This window comes from Sinocyclocheilus grahami, unplaced genomic scaffold (genome assembly GCF_001515645.1).
Source record: "Sinocyclocheilus grahami isolate Dianchi unplaced genomic scaffold, SAMN03320097.WGS_v1.1 scaffold62.1, whole genome shotgun sequence".
Classification (NCBI taxonomy): domain Eukaryota; kingdom Metazoa; phylum Chordata; class Actinopteri; order Cypriniformes; family Cyprinidae; genus Sinocyclocheilus; species Sinocyclocheilus grahami.
The window spans coordinates 1,711,568-1,736,293 of record NW_015505241.1 but is presented as its reverse complement, the minus strand read 5'-3'; the positions used below and the strand labels follow the sequence as shown (position 1 = coordinate 1,736,293).

The window sequence follows — 24,726 nt, the reverse complement described above, 5'->3', positions numbered from 1 at the left end:
GACTAGAGTGAATGATCAATGATCTTTTATTTCGTTCCCACCTAACATGCATTCTCTGTTTCTAGAATAGCCTACATAATACATATTATGTGGAGCTTAATTAAAACTTAGACAGCTAAATGAATGGCAATGTCTGCAGATATATTCACCTCAACTGTGATAGTGATCGCATAGGTATTGAAGTCTCTCAGGGGTCCAGCAAAAAGGGACTCCCTCTTGGGACCATCCCCCCTTTCTCCTTAACTGCCTCAAGTGACATCATCTAGAAGAAGAAGAAAAAGAAAAAAAATCGATAGGAGAAAAGCAAAACACAACCACTTTGTAAAATATACTCACATAAAATACGATTTTTTTTATTATTATTATTATTTTAAAACGTACTTACCGTGACAGCCTGTGTTTCCCATGAAGAGCGGCTACTTGCAAGAACAGAGATCTGTGCTTTTGAAATCTATAGGAGAGAAAAAAGACGTGTTATTCTATACTTCGCAGCTTCGAGAGCTTCCTGGCGGTCACAATGGCATATCTCTGGGGGAACCTGGGAAGCCGTGTCGCTTGAGACATTCTTCTTCCTTTTTCTAAACGACCAGAGCCTGTGATCTGAGAAACAAGGCAATCCCCGATGAAAAAAATATGTCTTAGAAAGTGTAACGCGTTGTATAGTTTGTTATGAATGCCAAACTCTAATATTACTTAACAGGAATGCCGGACTCGAGATAAATGGAACTGTTTGAATGAACCTTTGTCTTGCCATCCTGATAGCTTATTTTTCACATACCCATTCATATATACATAAATACATGGGAGGCGAGATCAAAGCTTTCCTCGACGTCAAATATTATATTCACCATATTAATCAGAAACCGAGGAGTGCATTCTTCCCTCTGGCCAATGCAAATAATGATAGCACCAGTTTTACAATACTTATCACAGATAATACAAATAAGTGGTTTGCTCTCAAAATTATTGGTAACATTATTCAGATTTATTCTTCTAAAAATAATGCATTTGGATCCAAGAACAGTTGTATGAAGTCTCATTAAAAATTCTGAAATCAAAACGTCCATTAACAACCTTTTACACAGTTTTACACTTAAAAAGAAGAAGCACAATTGCACTTTTTATTTGTGCATCACTGATCTAACTGATCACTGTTTACAGCCAGCTCAAGAATACACAGTACAATAAAATGTGACAATTGTTTGCTTATTTAAATATAAATCCGAGGGCCAGAAGACCTTGGGATTAAAAAAAAATGGGTTACAAAAATATTTGAAGCCCCTGGAATTACAAAACTCATTCTGTCCAACGAAATTCGCTGAACCTGTGTGCAAAGTTGTTCATGCTCTTTGGTCGTAGCTCTAACTACCTATTCAGGCACACGACGCCCCTTTTAGTTCAGTGGCATATAACAAGTAAACAGAGACCCAGGGGTTAAGGTTCAGCGTCCCGATAGAGCGACTTCTGATGACCTGCCTTCAACAATGACACGTCTGCCGCCATGTCGAGGGCATATACGCGCTCATTAACCCTGCTGCCAAAAAAATCATTAAATAAATAAATAGAAAAACCCATAAGGCCATAAAATCGGGCTGTCGGGTCATGTTGCGATTACACCTCACGTGTAATTTCGAATGAGAACAGAAAGTGTACAAGTGCTAAAAAAAAGAAAGAAAGAATGAATAAATAAATAAATATTATTTCCAAAATGACTGTAATATTTTTTAAATCTACTGATAATTAAATTACCCCACGAGTGCTTTCTCAGAAATCACTTAAAGCCGTGCACTACAGTGAAAACCGCTCCAATTAAAATCACTGCGATTCAGTCTCATTCTTCTCCGGCCGAGGGCCTGAAAGGGCTGCTCCTCGTGCCCATCTAATTGGTATCGTCAGGAATTCCTCAAGTATTGACCCAGCGGAGCCTGAGGGGTCTTTGTTCGTACAGACAGGCCTCCTACTGGCCATCTTTGTGGACCTTGTAGAGTTGCTGACCTCTGCACTAACATCACACCATATTGCTTCCAGCTTGACTGTTTTTTAAGTGATACGATACATTTATTAATGCTGTTAGGTTATTAGATAAAATGACACAGAATCGGCTGAGTGTTAAGCTATTTGTAAACTTTACAGTAGCCTAGGCCTAATTGTCTGGGCAAAATAAATCCTATTTGAATTAGTCACACTAACACGATCGGTGTTGGGGGTAACGCATTACAAGTAACGCGAGTTACGTAATCAGATTACTTTTTTCAAGTAACTAGTAAAGTAACGCATTACTTTTTAATTTACAAATGAATATAGAACTTATATAATACTATATAATACTTATAATACTATATAATACTTAATATAATACGACCTTCGATGATCCAGTTCAACCGTACTAATAAGCAAAAATTACTCTCTAGACAAACATTCGTGTCTTTTTTTTATTGCTGAAGTGTTGAAATTTAAATCAAATGTACTTTCCCTTCAGCCTGAGGCTTATTCATTTCACTTTTGGTGTGAAAAGGCTTTTATATATTTGCCAAAAATATAACTTTTTTATTTTAAAAACAAACAAGCAAGCCCTGTCCAGATTTAAAAAGTAACGCAAAAGTAACGCAACGCATTACTTTCCATAAAAAGTAACTAAGTAACGTAATGTTACTTTTTTTATGGAGTAACGCAATATTGTAACGCATTACTTTTAAAAGTAACTTTCCCCAACACTGAACACGATGGCAGGAAGGTTAATGCACTCCCAGCAGTCTAAGTTAGCAGATTCTTCTGTCACTGTGTTTCCAAAAGTGTCCTATAGAGGGAAGCACTGACTTCTGTCCAGTTTCGGTGCAATCACAGAACGTTATCAAAGGTTTCTTAGTGTTGTCCTCGCAATAAATGTAGAATTTGAAGGGCGGGTTGTCACTTCTGTGTTTGATATAGGCTTGGCAATACGTTTTTTTGAGGTGTGCTACAATTAAAGAGCGGTAAAAGTGATTCACTTTTGAATATATATTAGAGGAGTTACAGGCCACTTGCTCAGTAAATCCAGCACACTATAATAATATCACTGTATTACTGTGAGAACTCAGTTCAAATAATTGTGCTTGATTGATCAAATCCTAGAGCACTGCAACAAATTAATCTCACATATTACAAACAGCACAAGTCAGTTTCTCACGCCACTATTATAAAAAAAAAATCTAAAAACATCTCTTTGTTTTAACCCCAACCTTTTTAAACTGTTTGACTGAACAAAATCTTCTCATTTCCACACACATTTGAGAGGCTGATCTGAAGCGGTTGAGCGCGACTGCAGCACCATGGAGAGCGGCTGAGCGCCCTGTTATTATTAAATTCACTTCATTCCTCTGCTTGCATTCAGAAAGTTGATAGGGCTACAGCTTGTAAGAGACTAGACTAGTTGAAATGTGTATCATTTGTTTGTTGCTAGTTCTATATCAACGGCAAGCACTCGGTTTAAAAAGGAACACAATGACTTTCATTTATATAAAGCGTTCATTATCGGTCAGCAGCAGACTAAATTATGAATGCGTGCATGGTGTGTGGGTCTAAATATAAAACACTTGTAAAGACCGTTTGAGTTTTTGTCATTATAATTCAGCAGTGGCTATAAAGCATCACACGCCTTTTCGATTTGGGTATCCAAATGGGTCAAACAAGTCTGTATGATCAGTGTCTGTGCAGCCAACATGTATATAAAACCAGCCATACATGCTTAGATCAAATGAACCGCTTGACAAACGACCCATTCCTGTGTGCAGAAGACCCCCATCAGCAAGCAAAATTTAGTGAACCATCGGAGCTCGGATGGGATCGCCTAGATACAGGTTAAGCAATTTGGGTAACAGGCTCTGTGTCTAGAAGGTATTCAACTCTCCTTTTTGAAGTTTAAGAGATGAGAGTGCTCTGTCTGGAGGAAACGTTGTCATGCGAAACAAAGGCGGGGCAAGCAAGAGTTATGGTGAGGGAACTTTTTGTTTGTTTGCCATGATGATTTGTATAAACAAATCAGTGCCAGATATCGGCCCATATACTTTTAAATCAACAGGCCTATCTTGTTTAATTAATGAAGTTTTGGACATTTTACCACTTCATCAAAAAACAAATACATTTGAGTGTACATTTGTTTTTTTTTCTTTCATTATAGTTTATTCCTAATATTGTTAATTTTATGCAGAAATAATGTGCATCAAAGTCAAAATGTGTAAAAATAAATAAATGAAAACAAATAAATAAAATAATATTAAAATGAAATAGTTAAAAATTAAATAAAAATTATAAATAGGCCTTTAAGTTTTAGGCATTTTACCACTTACATCTACTAACAAATACATTTGTGTACACATTTGTTTTTTTTCTTTCATCATAGTTTATTCCTAATATTGTTAATTTTTTGTGCATCAAAGTCAAAATGTGTAAAAATAAATAAATGAAAACAAATAAATAAAATAAAATAGTTAAATTAAATAAATTATAAATAGGCCTTTAAGTTTTGGGCATTTTACCACTTACATCTACTAACAAATACATTTGAGTGTACATTTGTTTTTTTTCTCTCATCATAGTTTATTCCTAATATTGTTAATTTTACGCAGAAATAATGTGCATCAAAGTCAAAATGTGTACAAATAAATAAATGAAAATAAATAAATAAAATAACATTAAAATAAAACAGTTAAATAAATAATAAATAACAAAATACCTGCAAATAAATGATTTTAGAGTTAAATATTTCGAACCAAGTAGCTACCAAACAGGTAGTTTATCAAATTATCAAACACCTGTCTTAATTCATTTTAAACATTAAATTGTTTAATTATTTGAAATGTAAACTTTGTTTTTGTTTTGCTATTTTATGTAACGCGAACATATTCACTTATACCACGTGTGGTAAAAGTATCCAAATACTTTTGTACGCCACTGTATCGTGAACACGCAGATTTACCTCGAAGAGGAACTTGTTTGTTCGTAAACAACAGAACATAAAAGAGTCCTTCTCCTATAAACGGATGTGTAATTAAGCCCTCTGCGTAATTTGCTCCAATATAGTAAATACACCCTCGGGTATTCATTCAGCCCGAGCAGTCGGTGCGTTAAAGAGGTGTTCATTCCGGGCGGAATTATTTTCACGTACTATCCTTACGAAAGCCTCTATCAATAGTAACGCAAATTACAATCTTTTGAGGTTTCAAGTAGGTGTCTTACTTTTATGTTGATAAGTGTTTTGACCATCCCCCATGGTCTTTCCGTTTTACGTCGCATCCTCTACACTAGCAGCAGGGAGCGCGGGGCCGCGGAGAAAGCTTGACTCACAGTGTGATGTGTCCAGCGGTTTACACGCTCTCCCCCACAATGCTCTGACGCACAACATTCACAACTAGACTCTCGTATAAGAGGTCAGCTCCAGCACTGTCAGGCTGAATTATCTAGCAGTCTTTACGCTGTCAGAGGGATGTGCAAAAGCTCCTTTACAGAATTCAGCAATTACGTTTGCACATCCACGTCCGTGTGTCATTTTCATAACAATTTATGTCATTACGCATCCCATTTCCTTATTTTCTTTTTCCACCGTATTGTTCTTTCGCGGAAAAGGGCCGCTTTTTCTTGAATTTGTATTTGCAATTCGTTCGAATTCGACTTTTGTTTTTTTTCCTGTTATTGTTCAGTTATAGAACGGTCTCCTGCCTGACACTGCAGTCTGTTAACGTTGCGATTTCCGATACATCCTCCCATACATCAATTATTTTATTTCTGTCCGATTATAAAGGAAGCCCACACAAAGACTCAACAATATATAAATTGTTGGGGGGTTTTGCAAAGCTCATATCCTACACTAAACTCAATTCCACGTATTTTATATGAAAGATTATATCTTAAAAATAATTTTCAGTAACGACAAAAAGCTATGGCACTTTCCAACTTTTGCGAAAAGAGATAGCCTATAGTTGCAGAAGACCATAGCAAAGGATCATTATCGCTGCATTCTGCAAAAAAAAGTAGTAGGCTACCATCATTTGTCACTTTATAACACACTCTTATATTATTGAAGGTAGTTAAGACAACTTATTTAGAATAGGCGCATCAAAGCGAAGATGACCATTAACAGCTTCTAAGAATGACTTGCGTTGAAAATCATTCGGCCGCAGATTTGAGACTGATAAAGACATTATTCCCATAGGCAACGGCATTGCACTGTCAAAGTTAACGAAAAGTTGTTTTATTGTAAGGGATCGGTTATGACGTTTGCCTCCTCACTCGCACGCGCGCACACACGCGCGCAGTAGTCTCACTGCCCACGGCATGGACGTGCGCACATTATAAGGATTCAGTGTGCTCAGAGTGGCGCAGAAGACTTCTCCGTCATGCACTAGGTAGTGTGTGATGTAATTTCGCTGCAGATATAAATATCGTCGGCAAGGGGAAAGTAGCATGGCTGAGCGAGGCTAGAACTGACGGTCAACATTTTCCAACTTTTGTGTGAAAACAAAACAGCTTGAACACCAGTCTGAAGTGTAGTGTCTTGAGAGGAAACCCACTGAGCGCGACTTCATGCCGCTCACTAGGGTTGACCGTAGCTCTGTCTGTGAGTAAGCCGCTTTGTGCGTCTTTTTGGCTGCAGACACAAATACAGAGAAAGACGGTAGTTTGGTGTCTTCAACTCTTTCAAACGCTCACGTACCGCTCAGAAGGATGAGTGTCCATTCGGCCCTATTACCAATACTGGTCTTAGGACTTATGACAAGCTCAGCGCGCTGCGCTCCGCTGCCCGGTGGGCAGAACGGACCCGTGGAGCGACGCTGGGAGACCCTCTACTCGCGTTCTCTAGCCAGAATCCCCGGGGAAAAAAGAGATATCAGCCGGGACAGTGATTATCTCACGGGCATTAAACGACTGCGACGTCTCTACTGCAATGTTGGCATCGGGTTTCATCTCCAAGTATTACCGGACGGTAGAATTACCGGCGTGCACAACGAAAACCGTTACAGTAAGTTTCATCTGTTATTTGTACTTATGCATGCTAGATCGGCTGTTGGATTTGAAACGGTCAGCCAAATGAAATTGAATTACGAAAAAGAATTAGCTTACAGAATTAAGTAAAAAAAAAAAATAAAAAAAAATAATAATAACGCGCAGTGGCTGTAATTCAGTAAAAATAATTGTAATAAAACTTTAAGTTACACGAATTCAACATTGTGCCATGTTTGATAACATGAACAAAGCATGCTGTAGCGCTTCGATTTACATTTTCCGAATCAAGTCATCAGGTGTGGTAGCGCACCAGCATCAGGCATCCTGCGTTACGCACGCAACAGGTATCCGTAACCAGAGCAGGGCAGGAACCGGGCCAAAATCCCAAGCCTAAAGTTTAAACTTTTAAACTCATTCTTTACGCTAGATTAGCCCTTCTTTATTAAAACAATAAAGGTTCTTCAGTGATTCTTTGGTTCAGACTTTCAGGCTTCTTTAGAGAATGTTCAGTCTATTACACACCAGTACAGATGGTTTTCTAAAGAACTACAGCTTAAATAGTTTTGGAATTTAAAATGTCTTCTTTTGACATTAAGCTAAAACAAAATATTTCCGAGACCATATCTTTAAGAATTTCAACCTAATGTCAATTCAAGGCAAATGCAATGTATAACAGGCGCTCTAAACATCTGTGTTGACGCACTTCATAAGTTTCTAAAAACAAACCCAAGAAGTACTGGTTATGTTTGTCAACATTTATCACAGACTAAACAAACAGTAGTTATTTGATCATTAAATGAGAAACATTGTTACAAACTTTATTAGGCCTACTAAGTTTTCCTTAGACCCTTCTAAAGTGGTCAAGGATTGGATAATAGAAATGTTCTTTTTCTGACACGTGTCAATCAAATCATTGGGGAAAGACGTGGTTTAAAATAAAGCAGAAGTAATTTAAAAATACATCTTAGTGGTTTTACAGAGAAAGAATAGATGCGATATTACGTTTGGGAAATTTGAAGAGGCGGAAAGTGTCATTTCCTTCCAAAAGGATGCTCTGGCAACTTAAACGTAAACACGTACAATTTTTAGAAAGGCAGTCATGGTTGGGAGTTGCCAGACAGGGCTAAAGATATAAGCCAAACAAGGTCATTTATTTTCTTTGTTGTGTGTTTCAGGTCTTCTTGAGATATCTCCGGTGGAGAGGGGAGTTGTGACACTGTTTGGCGTCCGGAGCGGGCTATTCGTGGCCATGAACAGCAAAGGGAAGCTTTTCGGATCTGTGAGTATGAAATGATTTACAACGGGTTTCCGCCCGTGGATGTTCTTATCAGAGCACGATGACATATCACCCTGTACTTGAGATGTATCCCCTAACGGCCTCACCACCGACCTCCCCCTCCCCGTCGCACAGTCTCCGACAGCGTTACATTGTTGAACTCAGTTGTGGCGTGCTTCCAGTGCCTAGTGGTGTTTTCACTGTGGGACGGACAAACCCAGGAACGGTAGCGCAGTAGATCATTCGGACTACGCATTCCATTCTTAGCATTGCCAGCCAACACATGCACCTACTGTCCTTCCCAGTCAGAGTAAAGATGAACTGGCCAAAGAGGACCACCCAAACACCATACTGCTACCCTCTCCGATTTCTTCACATAGACCCCCAAAACACCTACACGTTTCTATGACCCAGAAATCGCGTAACTTGATGATAGATGTCATTTTAAACCAGTCAGGCCAAGCCATATGGATCTATCAACTTTGGTTGTCCCTTGCAAAACAGTCATGAAGACAGATCAAAGCTGTCTCTTTGCTGTAGATGATAAAATATGATAAACCGTTTGTTCGGTTTGCTCCATAAAATTCCTTGCTGTAAAAGAACGTCGCTTTATTGTTTAATCAAAACGCCGATGAGAAATGTCAATGGAAATAATAATTGCTATGTCGTTTTTTATTGTAGATGCTGTGCACAGATGAATGCGAAAATAATAATTTCTATGTTCTTTTTTTATTGTAGAACTTTGGTTGTCCCTTGCAAAACAGTCATGAAGACAGATCAAAGCTGTCTCTTTGCTGTAGATGATAAAATATGGTAAACCGTTTGTTCGGTTTGCTCCATAAAATTCCTTGCTGTAAAAGAACGTCGCTTTATTGTTTAATCAAAACGCCGATGAGAAATGTCAATGGAAATAATAATTGCTATGTCGTTTTTTATTGTAGATGCTGTTCACAGATGAATGCGAAAATAATAATTTCTATGTTCTTTTTTTATTGTAGATGCAGTTCACAGATGAATGCAAGTTCAGAGAAAAGCTCCTTGCAAATAATTACAATGCGTACGAATCGCAGGCACATCCCGGGATGTTCATCGGACTAAGTAAGACTGGCAAAACAAAAAAAGGAAACAGAGTATCGACATCCATGACGGTGACACATTTCTTGCCGAGAATTTGAGCTCATTTGGAGGGGCGCAAGGTGGCGGAACGACGATGCACTTTCTACAGAAGTTAGGCTACATGTGAGGTTAAGTGTATCGTGTCATGTATGTAAATAGTAGACTATTTATATCTGTTGGTTTTATATTCATCACAACGTCTTCTTTCCGAGGTGGAAGACAACAATTAATTTATTTTTTATTTGTTAATTTATCCTCATTGCTGCTACCACGTGTTCATATACAAGTGAAATTCCTACAATGTAAATTTTTTTGCACTGTTTGTGTTGTTCTAAAGCAACTGTTTTGGAGAGGTAGCCCTAGTCAGTGTAGACGCCATATTTATTTCCTCGAGATTGAAAACAAGGTTTGTAATTTTCAGAACAAACGGTGTACAGCCATTGGGAAGGTTTTGGAAAGACGCATTAAAATTTTGCGTCTGCTGAACGATCAACACCGAGAGAAACACTATCCGTCGCAGCCCCGTTTTAAAAATTAAATATGGCGTCTACGCTGAATAAGGTCCATTTGTCCTTCGTTGGAAAGAATATGTAAGTCTTAGGTCAAGCCTCCTATCGTTAAGGTGTATCAACCCCCATAGTATTAGCACTGGAGCAATTGTCCAATGTCTGAGCTCCTTTGTGCGGAGCTCAGATCTAACTGAAGCAGTATCGGCTTACTCTAGCTTACTGAAGTTCTACCCCTTCAAATCTGTTTTTAGCTCTGCCGGGGGGTTGAACTTTGAACTTATCTGCAGTCAATCTTTGTCACATTTCTAAGGCTCTGGATAGAGAGAAGTAGCTTCTTTAACATACAGACACGAATTAAAAAAATTCAAAGGCATTGCAATGCAGATACTGTACCCTGAGCCCCTTTAAAGAGACATACTGTACAAAGCCAAGTCCAAGTCAGTCTTTGCTGGGTGTCTGGGGGGAAATCAGTCATGTTAAAGATCAGTATTTTTCTATGGTGGTAACACGGAAACAAAGAAATGACAGTGTTGTGTTTAAGTGAACGAAGAGTTAAGGTAAAAACAATTTTTTTAGTTAGGGTTAGGTTAGGGTTAGGGTTAGGAGTTTCCAGGAGGCGTATTGCCCACTTTTTTTGTCGTTTTCTACCTCATGCAGTTTCCAACTGACAGTTTCCTACTTTGAAAATCAGCTGACATAGAATGTTTAGTTCTAAGTTGCTCTTCTGAGACTTCTGAGGCTACTGCTACTCTGTGAAGTTCTGGCGGCCATTGCGTCCTAGTTGCGCCTTGTCACGTTTCAGCTATCTTTACCCTGCGATTTACTTTTAGAAAGGATAATCATGTTGGAAATATTTGCAGACAGCTGTTAGAATATACTATATGCTCAACCAGTAACCCTATATTTTTCTTTATATATTTTGTAAATGCAATATGGTGCAAAACTGAGAAGCTGCTTTAAACATGGTAAATTACTAGGTAAATGCTAGTAAAATAAATATTAAGATATGATGCATTCATGCAGGGATAAACAAGCTTTCCATCTTGAACCTTTAAAAACACATATTCGAGAGATTATCTTTAAAAAAGCATTCCTTATTTTCATCGAAATGGCCTGCAGGTACACTTGATTGAAAGAAACTAATGTACTCCTAATGAGTGTAAACTAAAGTGAAAATGGATGGGCTTCAAGAAGTTTTAAAGAAAGGCTGTTAGAATATACTATATGCTCAACCAGTAACCCTATATTTTTCTTTATATATTTTGTAAATGCAATATGGTGCAAAACTGAGAAGCTGCTTTAAACATGGTAAATTACTAGGTAAATGCTAGTAAAATAAATATTAAGATATGATGCATTCATGCAGGGATAAACAAGCTTTCCATCTTGAACCTTTAAAAACACATATTCGAGAGATTATCTTTAAAAAAGCATTCCTTATTTTCATCGAAATGGCCTGCAGGTACACTTAATTGAAAGAAACTAATGTACCGGAGTGTAAACTAAAGTGAAAATGGATGGGCTTCAAGAAGTTTTAAAGAAAGCATTAAGAGACAATTTTGAAGCTAAACTGACCGATTGGCCTCATAAGCATAAACACATTCACATGGTTTTATTTAAAGCCATGGTATTTCAGCCGTTACATGTCCAAATTTGCCATTTGTTTCTTACCATGCCCTGCCTGGATGTGCACATCAATTAGTTTCACTTGATGACTCTGAGCTACCTGAGCTAATGCTGGAGGAGGGAGGGTTGTCCGTGTTTCTCTTTTACACAGCTGTGCCAAACCTCTTTCCAAATGGACATGATTTGCATCAGTGTGGATGTTGTTTACAATAGACCCAATGGCCACTGAAGGCAAATTGTCCCTGACCCTCATTACAATGTAGACCTGACACAAAGCATTGGTCTTGATTTGTTTAACCAAAAAAAAATGCAATATCAACAGGCATGACCTAGTAGCCTGAGATTAGTGAAAACGGAACATCCTCGTCTTTCAATACAGCGTTTTGATGTGTTTATGAACAGGGATATATGTGGTGTATTAAAATAAACCATATACCATTTCTCTGTCAGTTCCCTTCCCATACAGTTGTTTGCATCCATGGCAGAGCTCTAGTAAATGGGCTGATGTCTGAGTCCTGTAGTAGTGCGCTCTGAATCCTGTTTTACCAAATACTGTCTGTAGTTTTATACAGGTCTTGTTAAATATCGTGATGTATGTGCTGTGCACATGATGATACCCTAACTTAAATGGAAGTTAATAAATATGTCAATCATACTGGTCTGAGTGTTTTTAATTCTTCCTACAAAAGCACATGAAGGTTCAATGAAACCGACAGCTGTGATGGCACAAAACACGTAAAACTAGAATATCTCCCAGCATAACTATAGAAAGGGGCCTTTCCCTGGTGAAGCTAAAAATACGCTCACAGACTTGTGTCACTAGACTATGCGGGCCCGCCTGGAGTGCTGTGCTTGATATTTCTACAAGGACAGCACTGCCAAGACACTCTACTGCTATTTAACTTGCCAAGGCCCAGTTTACAGATTGGGTGGTTTTGCCATCCACAAAGCCAAGCGGTCACTCCTGGGAGTGGAAACCTCTCTTTCAAATTCTGTGAATTTTTCCAGAGGAGGACTCCACTGCAGCCCTTCCAGGCATGCGGTTCCATGAAAGGGGACCCCGTTTAAAGTGGTGTGGGCCCTTCCTTTTTCTGTGTGCTGACTAATGAGCAGATATGTCATACTGGTCTTTGTGAGGCCACGATTGGCTTTAACTCTAGATCAACTGCCAATGCTATTGTCTTTCTTTAGTACAATCCACAAACTGACATTTTATGCAAAAAGAGTTATGCATTTCCATGTAAGTGTAGGATAACAAAAGGAGACATGAATGACAAAGGACAATCCGCATCCACCCAAACATCCATTTAGTTGTCTTTTATCTGTAACTACTGTATAAACTTTGATCTATCACTTATTTATTTGTTTGTTTATTTATTTAATTTTATTTTGAACAGCTAAAACGATACTTACTTATTCACTTATTCACATTCAACAGGTGAGGGTGGCAAAAAAGTCCACGATAGTAAACAAACAAACAAAAAACAGAAAATTAAAATGCATTCCAAATTCAAGTTGGAATTCAGGTTGGTTTCTTATAGTTAAAAAAAAACATTTATAACATGCTTAAATTTAATTACTTAAAAAATGTCATGTGGTCTAACCATCAAGTAAAAACCATTAACATAACTTTCCTTACACCTTGAATACATGTGCATACATATGTATTATTATTTTCAAAAAACATCTATTTTTCAGGTAAAAAAGTATTTATAGAAATATAATGAATTATTAATACACAGCTGTGCCAAACCTCTTTCCAAATGGACATGATTTGCATCAGTGTGGATGTTGTTTACAATAGACCCAATGGCCACTGAAGGCAAATTGTCCCTGACCCTCATTACAATGTAGACCTGACACAAAGCATTGGTCTTGATTTGTTTAACCAAAAAAAAAATGCAATATCAACAGGCATGACCTAGTAGCCTGAGATTAGTGAAAACGGAACATCCTCGTCTTTCAATACAGCGTTTTGATGTGTTTATGAACAGGGATATATGTGGTGTATTAAAATAAACCATATACCATTTCTCTGTCAGTTCCCTTCCCATACAGTTGTTTGCATCCATGGCAGAGCTCTAGTAAATGGGCTGACGGCTGAGTCCTGTAGTAGTGCGCTCTGAATCCTGTTTTACCAAATACTGTCTGTAGTTTTATACAGGTCTTGTTAAATATCGTGATGTATGTGCTGTGCACATGATGATACCCTAACTTAAATGGAAGTTAATAAATATGTCAATCATACTGGTCTGAGTGTTTTTAATTCTTCCTACAAAAGCACATGAAGGTTCAATGAAACCGACAGCTGTGATGGCACAAAACACGTAAAACTAGAATATCTCCCAGCATATCTATAGAAAGGGGCCTTTCCCTGGTGAAGCTAAAAATACGCTCACAGACTTGTGTCACTAGACTATGCGGGCCCGCCTGGAGTGCTGTGCTTGATATTTCTACAAGGACAGCACTGCCAAGACACTCTACTGCTATTTAACTTGCCAAGGCCCAGTTTACAGATTGGGTGGTTTTGCCATCCACAAAGCCAAGCGGTCACTCCTGGGAGTGGAAACCTCTCTTTCAAATTCTGTGAATTTTTCCAGAGGAGGACTCCACTGCAGCCCTTCCAGGCACGCGGTTCCATGAAAGGGGACCCCGTTTAAAGTGGTGTGGGCCCTTCCTTTTTCTGTGTGCTGACTAATGAGCAGATATGTCATACTGGTCCTTGTGAGGCCACGATTGGCTTTAACTCTAGATCAACTGCCAATGCTATTGTCTTTCTTTAGTACAATCCACAAACTGACATTTTATGCAAAAAGAGTTATGCATTTCCATGTAAGTGTAGGATAACAAAAGGAGACATGAATGACAAAGGACAATCCGCATCCACCCAAACATCCATTTAGTTGTCTTTTATCTGTAACTACTGTATAAACTTTGATCTATCACTTATTTATTTGTTTGTTTATTTATTTAATTTTATTTTGAACAGCTAAAACGATACTTACTTATTCACTTATTCACATTCAACAGGTGAGGGTGGCAAAAAAGTCCACGATAGTAAACAAACAAACAAAAAACAGAAAATTAAAATTAAAATGCATTCCAAATTCAAGTTGGAATTCAGGTTGGTTTCTTATAGTTAAAAAAAACATTTATAACATGCTTACATTTAATTACTTAAAAAATGTCATGTGGTCTAACCATCAAGTAAAAACCATTAACATAACTTTCCTTACACCTTGAATACATGTGCATACATATGTATTATTATTTTCAAAAAACATCTATTTTTCAGGTAAAAAAGTATTTATAGAAATATAATGAATTATTAATTTATATATATCATACCTATTTGGGAGGTGGATCCACATGACATTTTATACCTGAATTAACTGTGACTTGTCATAAAAATTCAGATTATCTTATATTATATCATACATTTTTTTTTATGTTGGCCGCACTATATATGACTTTGATTTTGTGGACAAAAACTTTATTTAATGAAACTATATATATATATATATATATAATTATGATATAAGAACAGTTCATCTTTTTCACTTTATATCCCTTCAAAAACACCAAAATTGATTTAGTTAATTTAATTCAGAAATTAAAAGCATGCTCATAATCGAAGAGGTATATTCAAGACACTGTACGTGTAAATTGCATGTGTAAAGTATTTTTGAATAAATTTGACGTCATGCCATTGATCTTTACTTTACAATACACACTCTGCACTCAGTATATTCAAATAAACCTATCACTTTAAAGCAGGACAGGCGAAGTGAGACAGGTGTGGTCACTTAATACACATGTATTCCTGGACATGAGCTGGGGCTAAATGGAGCCCTATCATTGCCCAGAAGAATGACAACTTTTTGCTCCAATAAACTTAGTCTGCCATGTATGAGGGTTGTAAAGGCCCTCCTAAAAATAGGTTCTCTTCACCGCCTATCTGCGTCAGTTTCATTGTCTGTCAACCAAATAAACATCCATCCACCTCTCAAGTGCTTCTTCTCCATTAAGTTGTTTGGCCCAAAACTGTCTTTATATCATAACAGGCCTTTCAAGTTCTCAAGAGCACAAAGACTTCACAAGACGGGCCAATGGCCTAACAGCTCACAACAATGTGTTCGCTAACAGAAAGTATATTGAGAGTAATTCACTTACTGATGCTCTGGCAGCCAGGTGGTGGCTTTAAGCTGAAGGGAGGAGAAGGAAGCAGAGGAGGAAGGTGGAATGAGACACTTTGGCTACTTTGGCATTGTCTGTGGTCATGCGTATGGCCCATCCTTCTGTAGGAACAGAGAGGCTGTGACACATGTAGAGCTCTTCAGGGGCAAGTCAAAACCACTTATGTTACAAATAACAAATTACATGACCTCAGGCAATACATGTCTAACAATACAGTCAATCACAGACAAATACACTCCCATTCAAAAGTTTGTGGTTGGTAAGATTGTTTTTCAATGTTTCTTATGGTCAGTGTATTTTAAACATAAGATCTTAGCTTATGATTATATATTTAGTAAAAAGTAACATTGTGAAATATTATTACAATTTGAAATAATGGTTTTCAGCATTTATTTAAAATACAAATATTTTGTAACATTATACGTGTCTTTACTGTAACTCTGATAAATTTAATGCATCCTTGCTGAATAAAAGTATAAAGTTCCTTAAAAAAATCTTTGAAATGGACAGACAGACGGACGGATGGACAGACATTCAGATAATCAATAACAAATACATGGTGAATTTTCCCTATTATTCCCCTTTTTTTTTGCTAGCAACACATTTCCTTAGGATTATTTGATGAATAAAAAGTTAAAATTAACAGCATTCATAGAAATCTTTTGTCATATGTGACCTTGGACCATAAAACAGTCATAAGGGTCAATTTTTTGAAAATGAGTTTTATACATCATATGAAAGCTGAATAAATAAGTTTCCCATTGGTTTGTTAGGATAGAACAATATTTGGCCGAGATACAACTATTTGAAATTCTGGAATCTGAGGGTGAAAAAAAATCATGCTCTTTCAAGATAATCGCCTTTAAAGTTGTCCAAACGAAGTTGTTAGCAATGCATATTACTAATCAAAAATTACGTTTTGATAAATTTACGGTAGGAAATTTACAAAATATCTTCATGCAACATGATCTTTATTTAATATCCTAATGATTTTTGGCATAAAAGAAACATCTATAAATTTGACCCATACAATGTATTGTTGGCTATTGCTACAAATATCCCTGTGCTACTTATGACTGGTTTTGTGCTCCAGGGTCACATATCATGTATTTACTGTCACTTTTAAACAATTTAATGCACCCTTGCTGAAAAAAATATTTAGAAAAAAATCTTACTGACCTCAAACTTTTCAATGGTATATAGATAAATGATGAAAACATATACATTTATTGCACTGTAAAGTCACTTCTGATAAAGGCATCTGCCGAATGCATAAACAGCACATACAAAATGGCTAAAGTGAAACAAGCAGCTGGAGGATGGGCTGGGAGAAGCAAATAAGTGATGAAGCAAATCAGATGAATTCAAATTCCCGCACCTGGTTGGAGCCACAAGCAACCACATGAATGCATCTGCTCCATCATCCACTGACAGCGAATCCGTAGATTCCACAATCACTGTTATACCAACACACACCTGCTATCAAACATACCTAAACAGAAGCTTTTCAACAGAGAACCCACAGGGATACAGTACTTAATAAAAGATAAAACATATCTTTCCATTGAAAATTTATAATTATAAACATAAATAATGTGTAATCGTTATCAGTGCATTTTTCTGCACATGTAAATATCAGCACTTGCGGTTTGTTTTTGCATGTTGCTGCAGAGGGAGAGTACAGGGACTCGGATGCCTGAGGCAGTCTGCCTGAGAGTTGTATTTAGATAGGGTGTTTGTGCCTTGTGCCCTCTTTGTAGGGCCAGCTGTAAGTTGTCTGTTTGGGATACTCCAGATGTTTGCCCATAAAGACAAGGCACTTCAAACAGCTGCGAACAACATCCTAACCCCCTTGCACTTCCACCATGTTTAGAGGTGTATGCTGGGGCTTAAGCAGAGGGGAAATGACTCCGACTCTTACCCTGTAATCATGGGGCCGGCTGGCCAGCATGTCGAGGGGGGAGGAGGGAACCTGCCAGTCACTTTCTATTCCGCATCTTCTAGCACTGAGGGGAAGCCCTGAAACTCCATGAAACCTGCAGATTCTCACCTTTCCCAAGGGAACTTGAACTTGAATCAAGTCGCTCCTGTCTGGGAATATACAGGCTTTATATGAAAGCTCAGAAATGAAGGTTCTTCATTGGATCTAAGCAGTGCTTTGGGTGTGGGACATCTTTTTTTCAAGAATTTGTTGAATATGTTTTGTTAGAGAAAGCTTAATGTAACATCATTTGTTCTTCACAGCAGCATGTTAGTTTCAGGAGGGTTTAAATCAACAATACATGGACTTAAAAGGGATTTAAAAAAATTATTCTAAGGCTGGCTGCACACTAGACGATTTTTTCCATTCTTAAACGATTTTAAAACCATGGGAGACCACGATTTTCACCCAAAAATTAAAAGTCTGTCATCATTTACTCAACCTCAAATTGTTCTAAACTGTTATCCCTGAAATTGTTTTAACCCAAATTAATTAAGTGCACTAAACATAAAAATTAAATTTTTTTATGTAGTAATGCATTTTTTGAGTTAGGTGTACGATTTACATGAGTTTCCTCACTCCATTGAACGGCTTGAATGTCTGCAGTCTTTAGCATCCTTGTTAGTGCGCCCGCCTCCCACGCCGGAGACCCACTCGGAGCAGGCGAGTGTACATTGGTGCCGTGACCCGGATGGGAGTGAGGATTAGGGGGGTGAGTGTTCCGTTCCGTCTTGCGCACAGCCTCGTCGCCTCACTGACATGAAGTGTGTTGCCATTAGAGGGATTCCTGTAATACCTGATCACCCTCCTTTGAAGAACTTCATGAAGTTCTTCAAAGCTTGCTTTGCAAGTATTGCTGATTTGTTGTTGTTGTTATAAATGATGTAAACTAAAGGGGTCATAACATAGTTTTTATTTAAAATTTGTTTTATTAATTTCCTTCATGTCCAGGCTTCTGAAAACGAGGACTCACACCAAAACCTTCCAGTTGGAACCCATGAAAGTGAAGATGTTGCACAGCATCCCCTGTCTTTCTCCTCCATCTAGCCCCTGTAAGGAATCATCTCAGAGGGTGATCTTGGGAAGGACGGTTTAGAAAACTTATGCCTTATGCCTTGCATCTTGATTAATGAGCAATACATTACACACATACATTTTCTCTGTTTTATTAGACAAAATCTCAACATACCTAAGTTACTAAAAATGTGTTAAATGGATTTTGTAAAATGAATTAAAATAATCAGAATTTTAAAAGAAAGTTGTTTGTTGTTTATTGTGCAGCTGTAACTATTGTGCAGCAGAGAAATCAGTCAAATTAAACCAATTAAATAGGTTATATTAAAAATGCAATTTGGTCTACTAAAAGTTCACTTTAGTGCAATTTAATGTTTTGAGTTACCTTAACGGGTACATTTTAGTTATTGTAACAGATAGTTCAATGAACTAACACTTTTCAATGTAAAGAACTTGAAACGTCTTGTTTTTTCAACAAGACAAAATCAACTTTTTTAGGGCGACAAGTTTCCATACATTTTTTTTTTTATTCAATCAACTTGTACGGGCTTACATTTCTTCTGTAGAGTGCAAAGTAAGTTATTTAGAAGAATATAGCTAACCAAACAGTTTCTGGTTCCCTTTGACTCCCTTAGTATTTTTTTCCCGTACTATGGAAGTCAATGGGGACTAGCAGCTGTTTGGTAACATTCTTCAAAATATCGTCATGTTTAACAGAAGAAAGAAACTCATACAGATTTGGAACAACTTTAGAAAGAGTAATAAAGACAGAATTTTCATTTTTGCATGAACTATCTATTTAAACGATTTTTTTAGGTAGAAAGAGTTAAATAGTATTTTCTTGTAAAACATACTCCAGTATCTTTGTTTTATTTACAACTCATAAAAATCTTTGTGTGTGTGTGTTTCAGTGTATGAACCATTATTTGCAGCTAAGATAAACTGAAAAAAAACACAGTTAAGCTCCCTGATCTTTATAGCTTTAAAGGCCCAGACCTTTGTACAGAACAAGAGCGGAGGATTTCACGTGGCTTTAATTAAAGTAACACCAACAAAGTGGGTCATGTTGGCACAACATGGAAAAAGAGGCACCTAGTCAAAACACAATTTGAGGGCTTCAAAGCGAATAGTGACTACCTGCATGCAGCACCGACACACAAATACTTCAGAGGTTTAATCAAGCCTGTGTTTCCCCAACATAAACAAAACCACCTCATCCAACCCTATGTCCATAAAGAACTCAAGCGTGTAATCTAACACTGGAATTAATTGCAAAACATCCCCTGGATTATTAAGGAAACTAAGGATAGACATATAAAAGGCTACATGAACCAGTTTTGTTGATATGACTTTGCAAGTCTGTTCTGCATATCACACTTGAAGCAAATCTTTGAGGTTTCCACAAGAGGGCAACACATGAGTAAATTGTGTGCAGTTGTAGTGGCCTCAAAAATAGAATTGTTTCTTACTATACTGAAACTGTCATGATACATGAAACAAATATGCATTGTTCAACTAACAGATATCAATTTGAAACTATTTTTTTGAGGGCTTCAAAGCGAATAGTGACTACCTGCATGCAGCACCGACACACAAATACTTCAGAGGTTTAATCAAGCCTGTGTTTCCCCAACATAAACAAAACCACCTCATCCAACCCTATGTCCATAAAGAACTCAAGCGTGTAATCTAACACTGGAATTAATTGCAAAACATCCTCTGGATTATTAAGGAAACTAAGGATAGACATATAAAAGGCTACATGAACCAGTTTTGTTGATATGACTTTGCAAGTCTGTTCTGCATATCACACTTGAAGCAAATCTTTGAGGTTTCCACAAGAGGGCAACACATGAGTAAATTGTGTGCAGTTGTAGTGGCCTCAAAAATAGAATTGCTTCTTACTATACTGAAACTGTCATGATACATGAAACAAATATGCATTGTTCAACTAACAGATATCAATTTGAAACTATTTGAAAATTCAGATACTATATTTTACCTGACCTATAAGTTTTTGTTGAGACTATTGAGCTGAAAACTGACAAATCACAATCTTTTGTGTTTTTGTGTTGTTCAGACACCAATGGGTATTCATCACATAAATCCATTGCTTAAACATTTGAAACAGTTCAAATGTACGACTTAACAAATTAGTGAAACTTGGCATCATAAGAGGGGGTTGAACTTGCAGTGGCAACACAGTTTTGCCTCTATCACTCTGAAGTAATACAAAATAATTAAATATCTCTCATGGAAAATTATGATTAAAATTAAGTTAAATAGTGATGATCCCAAAATGTTGCCTTTATAACATATTTACACATAACACTGTTTTTTCCACAATAATTTTAAACAATTTGACAATGTATTGTAGTAGTTTTAAAGACATTTGAACACTTATATAAGAACACGTAAGAGTTCTTATATATTCATAAATTTTCTCAGTAAAAAATATTATTCCACAGAACATGTCAAAAGCACCGCTTGAATGTATATAAACTATACTTTTGGGTAGATTATGTACAAATCGTAGTCCATTATTGACACAAATTACTTTTAGATTACTTTTGACCTATCATTTTTGAATAAGGCAATCTTAAACCATAAAGATATAAAAAAAAAACAAGATGCAAAACATCCAACAAGATGAAAATAATCATTAATAAAATCCTAAAAAGTGTTAAATCAAAAGAAATCATTTTAAATATAAAAAGAATCAAAATAAAACCCTTTCAAAAATGAAACATTTTATTTGTTTATGTTGTGTGATCTCTCAATTTTCTGTCTAAGTATAGCTGCCTGACTAGTTAAAACTGGAAGACTTCCCAAACAAAGAAAGTTTTTAAACATAAAACAGATTAATTGGGGAGAATCAATGAATTATGAATAATTCATTGGCTGTTTGTGAATATTAAGTAACCATATCATTAATAAAAATGTAACTGAACCGGCACATTTTAAAACAATATAATCTAATAAAAAATACAATTCTGATTATGTAATCCAGATTGGTATGGGAATTTATGACAAGTTTCACTTGTCATTAGACCCGTTACATTCTAGGTGAGCTTTCATTTCAATAAAGGGGGCATCTGAAATGAAGGAGGTCAAACTGTGCAAACCACTGGCAATATGTATTTTACTCTTATGTGCGTCATAAAGCAGCATTGACCCAAAAGTAAACACTACATCTGATTATCCTTGTTTGCTTAACAGGGGATCTCCCCAGGTAGCTCAAAATGCACAACTCAGCACATTTGTGAAGGAAAGACACAAAAATAACATGTTCCCATGCCTCTCTTTAAAGGTTATCATATTCTATACAATACTTCTGTCATGATTTAACGTCCCTTGTTTGCTTGTTCAGAACAGAGTTCATCAAGAGGCAATGTGGAAGTATTACAAAATATATCCAGACAAGGACCTTTGATCTACTGGGTCTGCATTACATAATCAATTATACATAATTTTCTTGCACAGCCCAGTGGGTTTGGCTCGAAATGGCATATTTCATGAATGAATGTGATTATTAGATAATATAGACTGACCAATGAATGAGCTGGGACTGGTGTGTGAATTAGAGATTTCCTCTGCAATTACTATAATGTTTTTGTTCAGAGGCACCAGAATTTTTTTAGGAGCAAACTGAATGACAGCATAGGCCAGCATTCAGACTTACATCACGTCCTCTGCACATTTTTGACAAACAGCACAAAGCCAAGCTTTCAAAGTGATGTGGCATCACTGAATACTTATAATAATGAATACATGAATGTCACACAAATGATGAGATAATGATGGAAACTCTAAGGGTAACTTGGTGACTTAGCAGAACGAATGAACCATTCGTTCATTTCTCATTTAATTTCTTACGTTTTGTATGATATTAACTGGTTTGTTTAGGTTTTGCTTGATATGACCTGTTTTAAGATATATATTATCCATAATTTAAATGAGTAAACACTTGGGAATGTTTATGTATAATATATGTATAAGTATAATAATATTGATGGATCTTCTTAACTGACTATAAATTAAAAGTAAAAAAAAAATTATCATCAAGAATGCCTTTTCATTCAGTACATGTCGTTTATTTGAATCTTCTTCGTAATGAGTCATTCGAGTTCAAAAATCTTATGGAGCATCAAAATTGCCAAAGTGCGGCGATTACAGAGCGCTATCTAGCGATCACTGCAGGGAAGTGGAATTGCAAGAACCCTGCAAAGGCTGTCTGGTGAGAATATATTGCACAGGGATATATTACCACATATCTGTAAAGACTTATATAGGCTAACTAAGAACGTTGATTAAGATAAAACGCATTTTTTTTTAATGCAAGATCAACCTCATGTCTACAATGACAAGCACATAGGTCATTTTCAACATTTACATAAATGGGAATATTTTTCATTCAGTACATGTCGTTTATTTGAATCTTCTTCGTAATGAGTCATTCGAGTTCAAAAATCTTATGGAGCATCAAAATTGCCAAAGTGCGGCGATTACAGAGCGCTATCTAGCGATCACTGCAGGGAAGTGGAATTGCAAGAACCCTGCAAAGGCTGTCTGGTGAGAATATATTGCACAGGTATATATTACCACATATCTGTAAAGACTTATATAGGCTAACTAAGAACGTTGATTAAGATAAAACGCAATTTTTTTTAATGCAAGATCAACCTCATGTCTACAATGAAAAGCACATAGGTCATTTTCAACATTTACATAAATGGGAATATTTACTCAAAATTACTCTTTAACTTCCGTGTAAATCCAGCGGCCTCAGCAATTCACAAAATAGACACAATACGCAAAAAATAAATAAACAAAACAGAGCAAATGTGTTATAGTAGGTTAAGTCTACTCCAGAGTGCGCATGTTAAATTAAACAGATTCACAGGGATTTTGGCGAATTAATATGGGTGAATATTTATTTCCCCCCTTTCGAATTATTCAAGAATAGCCTACATTAAAAATGCAAATGCAATCTTCAAAACGCAAAAAAATCTTTAAAAAAAAAACAAAAAAAAAACTGAATGAAATTATTGAGAGAGAGAGAGAGAGAGAGAAAAAAAGAAATGCTAGCTGGCATGAGTAATCTGGCATCCTATTTTGTAACATCTTAAAAGTGAGCTTCCCCCCCCCCCAACATATTATTAATATTTGATCCAGTTCATCAGAATTTTTATTTTTTTTATTTTTTTTTAGAATGATTCATTCATAGTTCTCAACTTTCTTACATGGATGTGGAACAATGTAACACGATAATATGAATGATCATTTTTGCACTTCGACTGACACTGACTCCTCGAAATGCCTCTCTGAGAGAAAATGGTTAAGTTAATCGGAGTATGCATGACAGATGCATTATAATAAAACAATAACAGGATAACATTTGATAATTTATTCTGTCTTCATCGTCTGTTGGATGTCCAGCGGGGGTGTGTTACCCTGTTCTCAGAACTGCCAAAAAGGGGAAATGCTTATCGATTGATCTGATAAGAGGACAATTTAAAGGCCAGCTGCAGAGCTTGCGCCAAAACAGAGCAATACAAAGGAGAAAGAGAGTGCAGGATTCATATCGGAACAAGACAGCCTATAATTACTACAGAGAAAAGTTAATAATGCTCCTCTTACTCTTTGTCACTGTTTGTGGAAGTAGCATAGGCGTGGAGAGCGTCCCGTTGCCTGACTCTGGTCCACATTTGGCAAATGACTGGGGAGAAGCAGTCCGGCTCCGACATCTGTATGCAGCCAGACACGGTTTACATCTGCAAATAAACCCAGATGGGGAAATAAGCGGATCGTACATGCAAAGTTCGGACAGTAAGTGACAGTCATGTCATGTTATCTCAGCGCTTCACGTATATGGGTCAATGACACATAAGGATGTCCGAGATGATAAAGAGGGAACATCTTTTAAAATACTGAAAAAACGTGTCGATTTCTTAGAAGTGTATTTTTGAAATCTATATTGATTTCAAATATATGTATTAAACATATAGGCTAAGCCTATACCACAAAAA

General features: G+C 36.7%; 1 protein-coding gene and 1 long non-coding RNA gene across 2 annotated transcripts; one reads left to right on the top strand and one right to left on the bottom strand.

Moving 5' to 3' along the window:
* Positions 1-14: 14 nt before the first annotated feature.
* On the bottom strand, positions 15-24,522 carry LOC107584754 (uncharacterized). Its single transcript, XR_001609179.1, has 4 exons — positions 24,338-24,522; positions 15,679-15,803; positions 386-451; positions 15-262 (listed from the first exon to the last, which is right to left on the bottom strand). It is a non-coding gene; the product is annotated as an uncharacterized lncRNA (long non-coding RNA).
* On the top strand, positions 6,700-9,429 carry LOC107584753 (fibroblast growth factor 4B-like). Its single transcript, XM_016271474.1, has 3 exons — positions 6,700-6,994; positions 8,154-8,257; positions 9,253-9,429. The coding sequence occupies exons 1-3, from the start codon at positions 6,700-6,702 to the stop codon at positions 9,427-9,429; spliced, it is 576 nt and encodes a 191-aa protein (XP_016126960.1).
* Positions 24,523-24,726: the final 204 nt, after the last annotated feature.